General features: G+C 42.8%; 1 protein-coding gene across 1 annotated transcript; it reads right to left on the reverse strand.

Moving 5' to 3' along the window:
- Positions 1-14: 14 nt before the first annotated feature.
- On the reverse strand, positions 15-9,596 carry LOC123136739 (transcription factor TGAL9). The gene is made up of 9 exons (XM_044556225.1): positions 9,248-9,596; positions 8,438-8,538; positions 7,453-7,622; positions 7,234-7,371; positions 6,887-6,964; positions 4,471-4,516; positions 3,887-4,185; positions 662-904; positions 15-557 (listed from the first exon to the last, which is right to left on the reverse strand). Exons 1-9 carry the CDS (start codon positions 9,355-9,357, stop codon positions 366-368), a joined length of 1,377 nt encoding a protein of 458 aa, XP_044412160.1. The 5' UTR covers positions 9,358-9,596; the 3' UTR covers positions 15-365.
- Positions 9,597-11,377: the final 1,781 nt, after the last annotated feature.

Consider the following 11,377-nt stretch of genomic DNA (forward strand, 5'->3'; position numbering starts at 1 on the left):
AGCAAGCACACACATTACAGTATGAATGTCAGTTCTTATTTTTATACTGCCGAATTGTCAGCTGCACGTTAACACTTACTCTTTATATACGTATATACACAATTACCAGAAGTAACCACCAACCACTTGTCGAAGGAGCAAGAAATGGATCATCCATCATCTGATGACCTCTACGTGAAAACCTAATTGTCTTTTCTAATACGTACTCCCTCCGTCCGAAAATACTTGTCATTGAAATAGATGTATCTAGATGTATTTTAGTTCTAAATACATCCATTTTGATGATAAGTATTTCCGGACAGAGGGAGTATGTTGCAGTATATGCCTAGCTAGCTAGCCGGCTAGGTGACGATGTAGGCATGATTTTATGGATGGAACACCCGGGCACCCGCGCCGGGCGGGTTGGGCTGGTCCTGCCGCGGCCGCGCCAGCCAGAGGGAGCTGAGCGCGCGGAGGCGCTGGGAGTAGTCGGCGACGGCGAGGAAGCACCGCGCCGCCTGCCGCGCCGTCAGCACCTGCGGCAGCCTGTGCAGCGTCTGCAGCCTCAACGCGTCTGCCTGCATCATCACATCACATCACATAACAAACGAAACGAAACAGTTATCAGCTGCACTGACTGAGCGCGCGTAAATCACTCGTGTAGGCGCGGTCTAATCATCACCTGTCTGACGAAGGCTTCGAGGGAGGAGAGGTTGGAGATGGCGAGCGACATGTGGGCCATGTAGGCGGCCGTGTCGGGGTAGGGGGAGATGAGCGCGTCGGAGGAGACGGTGTCGGAGAGGGAGCGGTACGTGGCCTGGAGCTCACGGTCCAGAGCCTCCTCGCGCTCCCGCGCCCATCGCTGCACGTCGTACATGCCCGCCGCCTGTTGCTCCGTCAGTGGCTCCATATGCCGCGCCATAACCTGCATTTTATTTCCCATTATAATCTACGACCTCCATTCCTAAATATATGACGTTTTCGCAGTTTAAATATTTAGGAACGGAGGCAGTAGATGTGTTGGTCTGATAAAATTACTAGCAATATGCCCGTGCGTTACAATGTTGACAAACATGAAAGAAAACACTCTTGTTTTCATATACATATATATCACTAAAAATATATTACTTTTCACTTAAAATATATTTCTCTGGCTGTTTTGATGAGGTGAGAGAGGGATGTGGTTGCTTATAAGATAATAAGGGGTGTTCTGCAAATGGGAGCAGAGAAGTTGGCTATTGTTGCAAAAATGCCACAACTTACCTCCCAACCGTTAGATGCAGATCTAATGGTCAGAAATGACGGATGGCAGACGCACCATCATCACCAATTGAGCATTTTATAGAAGTAGAGATATTACGACAAGGTTCACCGACAACTGCATTGATCTGTTCAACTTTTTGTACACTAACGTGCCAAAATTGGAGAAGTACCCCCCTCCCTCCTCTATTTCTTTCTACTCCATATTAGGTTTGTCCTAAGTCAATTTTTTAGCTAAATTTATATATATTAAAAATATTAACATCCACAATGCCAAATATCTGCAATATAAAAGTATATTCCATGATGGTTCTAAAGATATTGATTTGGTATTGTGAATGTTGGTACTTTTTTTCTGTAAAGTTGGTCAAACTTCAAACAACTAAACTTGAAAATAACTTAATATGCGTGAAGTTCAAAAAGTTGAGGGAATATTATTATTTTTGCAGGGAAAAGGAAATATCATTAACTACGGAGAGAATTACATTCCCCGCCATGCCTCGGCGAGGGATAATTGCTAAGCCAAACAACGGTGCAGCTATGATAACACCTTAATTGAGAAAGTAATGCTAATAATGTTTTTTCGGACTAATAATCCTCTAATCTTGATATCTCATTCTACAAAATTATCTCAAATCTCATGAACCCTACAAGCAAATTGGGACCTGTCTAGGGAAGTCTCTGAAATCATTGTCACAACCTCTTGGATGTCTGATATGCATCATTAGTTCAACTACAAACGTATGTCTAAATAGTACGATCCAAATTTGCATTTGTGTCAAAGTTATTTTTCCTTCCTATTATCTTGAGTTTGTCACCCATGCAATTTATCCGAGGTATGAATTCATGCTCGCAGTTCATCGAAAAGTCTGAACTGATGGAGATCCCTCACATATAGGATACTCTAGGTCTTAGACATGTGATCAACATAGGCTGCGCCTGGTTTTATTTAATATATTTTTTTGTTGAGTATTGAATGCTTGACTCTAGGCTCTGATGTCAAAATGTTTTTTTATGCTTTAGTTAGTTTGGACAGTTTGAACTATAGGGGAAAGATGAATAATATAGTTTACGTTTGATACTCCCTCTACTTCATAATGTAGTGCGTATTTTTCTAAAGTCAAACCTCATAATTTTTGACTAAATTTATAGGAAAAAATATTTACATCTAGAATGTCAAACACACATCATTAGATTCATCATAAGATGCACTTCTCTCCGTCGAGTGTGGACATGCTGAACCCATGGGCATATGAACCCACTTTTAAAAAAATGCATTTTAAAATTCCAAAAAATTCAAAAGAAAATTCCACGCAAACATCTTCGCGATATGTGTGTGTGGCACAAGGTTTTGTAAGAAAAATCCCTTTTGGTTTTGCCTCTGCAAAAAGACAAAATTTAGTGCTTCTAAATAGCGTTACATGACACTTTTTTTGCCTTTTTTGCACAGGCTAAAGAAAAAAAAGTTGCTTTTCCGTGAAATTTTCTGGGTACACATAGAATGTGAAGATGCATGCGTGAGATTTTTTCAGATTTTTTGACATTTAAAAATAAATTTTCCAAAGTGGGTTCATCCATTGCCTCCGTCCCATAATATAACAGCGTTTAGACACTACACTAGTGTAAAAAAGCTTTAATATTATGAAGTATGGGACGGAGGGAGTAGTTTTATATTTTATATATTTAGTATTGTAGATACTAGATATAAATAGTTTTTTCTATAAGCTTGGTCAATGCTTAAAAAGTTTGATTTCTCAAAATATTTGTACGCACTACGTTAACGGATGGAGTACTGTGTAGTACTCCCTCCATTTCTATTTACTCTGCATATTAAAGTTGACTGAAGTCAAACTTCGTAAAGTTTGACCAAGTTTATAGGAAAGAATATAAATATTTACGATAGCAAATCTATATGATGCGAAAGTACGTTCAATAATGAATCTAATGGTATTGATTTGTAATTGTACATGTTAATATTTTTGTTTATAAACTTTGTCAAAGTTTATAAAGTTTGACTTTGACCAAAGTTAATATGGGGAGTAAATAAAAATCAAGGGAGTATGTTGCTGCATTAATATCCCGTTCCATCTAGAAGCTAGCCAACCCAATACACGTCGACCTCCCATATCTAACCTCCCTCCTTTACCAACTCTCGCGGCCAAGTACGCTTTCTTCCAGCACAGAAATAGCAATCATAGGCGTCGATCGGTCTCTACTGATTAATCAACCTTAGCCAAAGCCCAAAGACTTGTGAAGGCCCGACTGTTCCATCAACTGGGACCTCTCACCTACTTAAGATTAGCTAGTGATAGGCGATAGCTAGCTAATCCATCATATATACGTCTCTCTCTACCTAATCTTTTGAAGAGCTGCATGCCTTCTCCGGTCTCTTCACCTTAAGCATCAAAATAATAATACTAGCTAGTAGCACTTGTTCATCATGCTTTCTATCTGCTTGATGCGATATTTTGAGTCAATAAAAAAGTCCTTTATTTCATAAAAAAGTACTTTATTTTCAAAAAAAAGCTAATAACACTTGCATATCCTCAACTAATCTGTCTCTTAATCATGATCGGCCAGCTTATATGTCATGCATGCACTACAGCTGTACTCTCAATTCCCATGCAAAAAAAAAAAATGTACGTACCTTGATGAGGTCCGAGGGGCGGGAGCCGCCAATCCAGATGAAGCAGCGCTCGGCGGCGGGCAGCCACATCCCGGAGACGAGGTGGAACACGTCGGCCCTGGCCACGGCGGACTTGAGCTCCGCCAGCACCACGTGGTGCGCCGCCGCGGCGTCGATGAGCTGCCGCAGCAGCTGTTCGCCGTCCGTCGCCGCCGCGTCGTGCTCCACCCCCTCCGCGTCCACCGCTGCCCGCAGGTGCCGCATCATCCTGTCGTGCTCGTCCACCCACCTCGCGTACTCCCCGTCGAACCATGCCGCCTCTGCTAATTCATTTTATTTATGGAATTATTTATGTTTGCCATGCACGTACGAGAGAGATCACATATTGTTACGAAAAACCTGGAAGTATTGAGCGGAAGGAAATATATTTACGTGTGACGGCATATACTCCCTCCGTCCCATAATATAACAACGTTTTTGACACTATCCCATAATATAACAACGTTTTTGATACTAGTGTAGTGTCAAAAACGTTCTTATATTATGAAACGGAGGGAGTACTATATATATGAACCGAACAGCTTAGGGTTTAGTTCCATGCATGCCTGGGCTTAGTCCTCCAATGCCTGCTCCACCACCCAAGATTGCACCCTTAGTCAAAGAGAAGATGTATGAAAAAAAATAGTTAGGCGGTGATAGAAAAAGGGTGCAATTAGGACATAACTTAATTATAGATACCCAGCTTAATTCTCGAGCCAATATCTTAGACTGGATGCATGACTACAGGGTTTAGATCCGTACTTTTAGTATTGGTGTATATTAAGTTAAGATGTTAGAACTATTAGTGGTTATACTAGAATTTCATTTACCTGGTTGGAAGTTGGCTTTGATACTTTTAGATTGGATACACACTTCGTCTTAAACCTCATGTACTCTTGCCACCCTTCGGACGTCTTCAAGTTTTCAGGCACGGGATAGATCTTTCACACCATAGTGATGGCTATTTGCGCATACAAACCTAAACTTACGGATGTAGGTTACGGATCCCACCCACTAGTCTCCCCTCCGGCCCTCCCCCCAAATTTCACTAGACTGCCCTCCCTCCCCCGCCCCCCTATTTCCAATCAAACTTTGTCATGTCAGCTTGAAGATTTATTGTTGTAGGTTGGGTCTGTAGGTGTAGCATCTCTCTTATACATATTTGCTTCACAACTGTTGCGTACGCTTCTAAGGCCTTGTTTGTTTCATCTTTGGGAGAGGTAGTTTTAGACTAGGAAGCTAAATTGGAAACAAACATCTATTTTAGAACAGCCATGGAATCACAAATTAAGTGATACGTGTTATTTCCAGTGTAACAGGTCAAAGCACGTCCCGATGTACTTCACAACCACAGTTGTTCCCATCCCCATGCCCTTGGCATTTGGTTGTAATTATGTCATAAATGCCACCACATTCACGACATATCTCTCCCTTCGCCCCCTCCTCCTGAAATAATGCGTTTTCATTAGCCGTGTGCTTCATAGTTGTGTTGCCAAACAACTGACCTTCGCTTGAGCAGCTTCCTCAGCACAATAGCTTTGCCAGCACAACAAGTCCACATCTGAATATGTTGAAGCTGTAGCCCAAACAAACAGGGCCTAAAGCCAACTCCCCAAAACCGCATCTTCCCTCCATTGTCTACCGTTCTCCATTGTCGTTGATAATCCATCGACAAGGTGGCAGCTGCGCTCCTAGGCCCTAGCCCATCATTAACAATTGTGAAGCCCCACTCCAGCATTTCGTCTGTCAGGTGCTGAAAGCATTGCTGATCTATTGCCCATCGGAAACCACGATCCTAAGCCCATCTGACATGGCCACACATATTATTTGTACCTAAGCTGGCGTGCGTGTGTCTTAGTAATAATCAAGGTATTTTTAGAATGTTCACAATCATTGAGTTGATGTCGAGTTGCTTGTGCCGCCACCACCTTATCTTTGATCTCCATTTGTTGCCGCTATATCCACCATTGTACATATCCGTAGATTTGAAAACCATATAGTAGCCATCGTCCTTACAAACTTCGTGCAGTGTCCTCCTTATACTCATATGCCAAACTAGTATATTTAGTACCATCGCCTCTCATGGTTATTCTTTCGTCCCACTCCAACCCCACCTGAAATCTAAGGTCAACTCTCTGTGGAACCTCAGTTGTACCTTTGGTGAAATTTGACCCTAACACATGCACACAACCACCTCGAGATTTCCCTATAACTTGTATATTGTTGTAATTTAAAAAATTTGGAAAAATTATACTGCTGGGCCAACACCATGGACAACGCAATTGATATAAAGGTTGAAAGTCGGACGTTTTGGGGTATAGTTTTTAGAAATCTTCTTCTGGCCGCTGCTACATGATAGAGTGAATACCAGAAATTTGCTATGCCGCAAAACCATGTATCTTGACAGTTACGATTGTGCCCTCTGTGTTGAAGGTCCAAGGAAACATCAATCCACCTCTTCTTGAACTGTAATCTCAATCTCCATTGATGGAAGCATATTACCCCTTTCAAGAACAGAGGTATTTCAACTTTTGATGGATTCAGATTGCCTGTGCTAAATTGCCAAAGGACATTGCCCTAGACATCATCATCATGGCAATGTTGGGCTTCTTGGTCAGCCAGGAATAACAATATTGTTAGGTCAGCACCTCCACATCATCAAGGATGGAACCGGTATTTGAAAGAGGGCCTTTGGACAGTGCAACTCATGGCAAAACCAGATAAAGCAGACAAGATCAAAGATTGGGTTGAACTACACTTGTAAATGATGTATTTTAATTTCCCTATAGAGGGTGTTGGTTGATTTTACATGTACTGGACCTCTGTAATTTAACTTTTTATTTTCTAATATAATACTGTAGAACAATTGTTCTACGGTTTCAGGTCAATTTTTTTTCATATAGTGATTCATATCACGATCTATTTATTATCTTTGTACCTTTCCCTTTTCGATTTCCCCCCGGGAATAGAGAATATGCATACCTGAGCACTGCATCTTTGCATCTCCTGCTCCATATGTGACAGCCTGACCCTACTCGTCTCCAAATTTTGAATGTAAGCCTACACATGCGCAAAAGACAAACAGAAAACCAATCATATCCAATCACAAGTCTACAAGAAGCGTACTTGTCATGCAGAAATGTGGAAACCTTTGGGGCCCTAGCGAGCTTGACAGTACGCACAACTTTTAGGTGGTAGTAGCAGGTTAACTTCAACGTCGAACCCAATTCTACACACCAAACAATGCGGACTGCCAAACCACTACGTGTTTTAACTTGGGACTTGTCAGGTTATTGCAGTGGTTAACCAGGTTAACCAACCATACATACCTTCTTCCTAAGCCTGCTCTTCCTCGCGGCCTCCCTGTTCTGCGCGAGCCTCCTCAGTGTCTTGGCGTCCGGCGTCCTGGGGCCCTCGTGCTCTGACGTCGACGGCGTGCCGGCGCCGCCGCTTCCGCTTCCTTCCCTCTGAAATGGTAGCGACATCACAACTCACGACACAGAGATGTCCCGAGAAGTGTGCATGTGTAGAATTGTTAGGGAGCTAACCTTGACGGCTGCCTTGCCGCCCGGTGCCGTCATGGCGGACTGCTTGGACGGCGGACGTTGCGGCTTTAAATTAGAACTCGCGGCGATGATGTTCGACGTCGAGGTGGCGGCCTTCGGGGAAGGCTCGGCGACGACGTGCATCGGCCGAGAAGGGAAGATGTTGAGAGTTTCTGCATGCACACGTGAAGAGAAGTCTAACGCGACCATTTCAGAATATAACACGGTGCACGCGGCGGCGATGGTAAATTTCCAAATGGAATATATGGTTTCACACTTATGTTGAGGAGGAGAAATAGAAAGGGTGGAAATGTCTCTGTTCGGGCAACAAAGAAAGATGGTCATCTTGTGCAAGAACACACATACCAGCAGTTTTTTTTTTGACAGCATGCCAGCAGGTGTTTGTTACACGTCCTTCTCTCCAACAAAAGAGAACATCTTTTTGGGGCAAAAATTGTTTTCATTACAGAAAATAGAAGCTTTTGGGCGAAAACAAGGAAAAAGACCATAAGCATTCATCAACACTGTTGTGCAGCCTATGCAAAAACTCAACCAAGCATGTCAAATCGTGGTAGATGGCATGTTTTTCCATGTGTGCAACTTATTGTTCGGAAAAGTATATACTTATATATAGCAGAAAAAATGTATTGCATCAATCTACCCCTCCCTCAAAGCTATATGTGCACCCTTAGTGTCTCGACTAATTCTTATATTGTGCCGTTGCAGGGCGGGATGTAAATAATATACTCTCTTTGTAAACAAATGTAGGACGTTTTTGCAGTTTAAATTAAACTGTAAAAACATCTTTTATTTGTGTAGAGAGGTAGTATCATCTTAATACCCTTTGTTGGAAAAATTCTTGATTTGGTATGCTATATGTGCTGGGTGTGCCTCAAAGCTACATATTCAGGCTACCTTAATTCAGTATGTCTGCCTATTAAATATTCGTAAGTTATATCAGAGAAATAATCGATTAAGCATGTCTTACGTGGTTGTTCTTGAACTGATTGTTGGTCCTGGCTGTTGATGTAGAGGAAGAGGGCTTGATCAAGTTCTGCCAAGTCCTCGTATCCGCCAGGGTCCTTTCTGCTGCACTTGCACAAATTAATACAGCGGAATATTACGAAAAGATTATCATGGCTATCATTGCTAATTAATTGTGGCTCGCATATCTGTTTTTTAAGGTCCCAATGAGAGAATCATCACTTCAAGGAAGAAGATAAAACAAAAGAGGAAATGCTTGAATAAATTAAACTTTGAGATTCTTATTGAACATATCCATGAGAAGTGTTCTCTTACAAGATGAACAAGAAATGATACTTTCAACGCAATTCTTAGAACTTTTTTTTTCGAGAATGTAATTGTTAGAACTTAAAAGGCAATATGAAAACTGGAGAGAAATGCTTAAATTCTTGAGAGAGAGAGAGAGAGAGAGAGAGAGAGAGAGAGAGAGAGGATGAAAGTTTATTATGGTAGCAAGTCGGGCTAATTAGCTGCACCATCGCCTTCTTTACATTTGGACCAAACAACATCAAAATAAGTCAATATATACACGTGCAGAGACTCTGAAACATCATCTTCAAACTAAGATGCTAACTTCATGCTTAAGCCTTCAGATAAGTTATTTACTTGTTTGTGAAAGACCAACTTATGCATCATAACTAATACACGAGAATAACTCCAAAAGCTTAAGAAAAAACAGAAAAGAAAATATTATCAAGGTGAAAAACATCAAGAAAAGAGCTCTAATTACTTGTCACGAAGAAAACAAGAACATTTCCATGGTGTTAGGGTTTACATGATGCTTCCATGGATGGACGAGGTAGCAGCGGTAGAAGCTTGGATCATCTCGGCGTGGGCTGAACAAGAAGCCTGCTCATGCGGCTGTTGCCATGGCCTATCCCCCATGCAAACACCTCCCAGTATCAATCAACTCTATAAGCTTGATATATCTTCTCAATCAGCTCAAGAAGCAGCTCCAGCACCTGTTCTTCACATCTGAAGTCGGATTAATCCAGCAGATCAGGATAATCACCGATAATCGCACACTGCCGCAATCCGATCCTTTTTCCGTAACTTTCCCCCTTGTTCCTAGCTATGGCTGGATTCGTTAGCTTCTTCTGACCGGAAGCTGGCAAAGGATAGAAGATGACTTGTATAGCCTGAGGTGGAGTGCGTGTACAAGAAATATAAGGGAGTGGTTGCAAACCTTGGAAAAAGGTAGACAATAATTAGACTTTTATAAAAAGGGAAGAATACGATGTGTGATTAGATCGAGCCGAGTCGGTAGCAAGGACGACTTGTTTTTTATGCACTTGCTATGTCAAATGTTTGGAATTCATAGATGAGTACTAGTGGATTACTATTTAAATGGTGATTGGTTTTTTTACGGAAGTGACGAAGAAACTAAACTGCATGCATCCACCCGTTTTATTCGACTTATTATTTTGTCAGGATTTAGGTTGGGATTAGTTGAGTTTTGGAGCATAATTAGGTTCTGTGCATCAGCAATAGGATGGGACCGACCATAAATATTTGGGCTATGGAGATGTACTAATTGAGTTTGTGTGCATATTCTTAGTACATAGGTCAATAACATGTTCTCTTCTTTTCTTCGGCTGGTAGTAAAATGTTCACTTCCATAATAAAAGGAAAATATGTAATGAAAGGACTATTTTGTTTTCTCTATCAGCATATTTATATATCTCTATATAACAAGTGATGTGTGATTGATCAAGGGTTTAATGGAAAAAGTCGAGGACTACATGGATAACTTATAAAACGTCGAACTTCTCTAACTAGAAGCAATTTAACTAGTTCACCGTAAGGCATTGCGATGTATTTTTGTCAATGCACCGTTTAAATTTTGAAATTATTAGTAATTGTTGTTGTTATAGAAACAACTTCTGACAAGGGATAGCCTTTGCAACATGGTTAGTGATGAGTAGACGGGGTACGTATGGCGGCCTTATAGTGAGCGTATCTAGCAGATCCTGAAGACCTGGATTTTCCTCTCTAGCCAGGTCTTCAGAATCTGCATCCCTCCGAGGCTGGAGTCTTGGAGTCGGTAGATCTCTTGCACAAGGAGTCCAGTTTTCTTGACCAGGTTTGTCTCCAGCTCCAGGACTTCAGCTCCTACGGAAGCGAACTCTTGAAAGGAGGAATGCCGACTGCATCAGCCCCCGTCAGGAGGTCCGGGGCATAAAACCAGCCATGATTTTGTCATCTCGGGCATTGGGATGTCAAAGTATCACGATCCGACTGAGGTCGGATGACAGCCCCTCCACAGTCAGGAATTGCGTCACCATCCCTTTGCAGCTCCACCTCAATAAAGTATCACCAAACCTGATGCGGAGCATCCCACTTTCACCCCATGTACACTCCGACTACTCTCCAAGCCCCAAGGATACATAAGATGAGACCTCGACTATGCGCCATTGGACACAAGGTGAATTCACTCCTCTTCGAACCATCACTTTGCACGTGTGAGACATGGCTACTACCTCATGCATGGACCTTGCCTATACTCAGGTACAACTGAGATGACCATGGAGAATCAAAGGACAAAGGCCAAGCATGGAAGAGGAGAAGGAAGAAGAGCCAGCTGCTACAGGCCCCGGACATCTGGCCCCAGCCCGGACATCCGGCCCTTCCCGCAAGCCCGGACATCCGGCCACAGCCCGGACATCCGGCGCCCATCACAGAACGCGTCCAGAAGCTGAACCCCGTCAGCTCGGACATCCGGCCAGAGGCCCGGACATCCGGCTCTTCCCGAGCCGCCGGACATCCGGCCCCCAGCTCGGACATCCGGACACCGCCTGTCCAGAGAGCAACCGCAGGGCACCCAGGCCAGCCCGGACATCCGGCCTGCCAGCCGGGACATCCGGCCCGTCGCGAAGCCCCGGACATCCGGCCCCAGCCCGGACAT

Source organism: Triticum aestivum, chromosome 6B, assembly GCF_018294505.1.
Source record: "Triticum aestivum cultivar Chinese Spring chromosome 6B, IWGSC CS RefSeq v2.1, whole genome shotgun sequence".
In the NCBI taxonomy this organism is placed as follows: Eukaryota; Viridiplantae; Streptophyta; class Magnoliopsida; order Poales; family Poaceae; genus Triticum; species Triticum aestivum.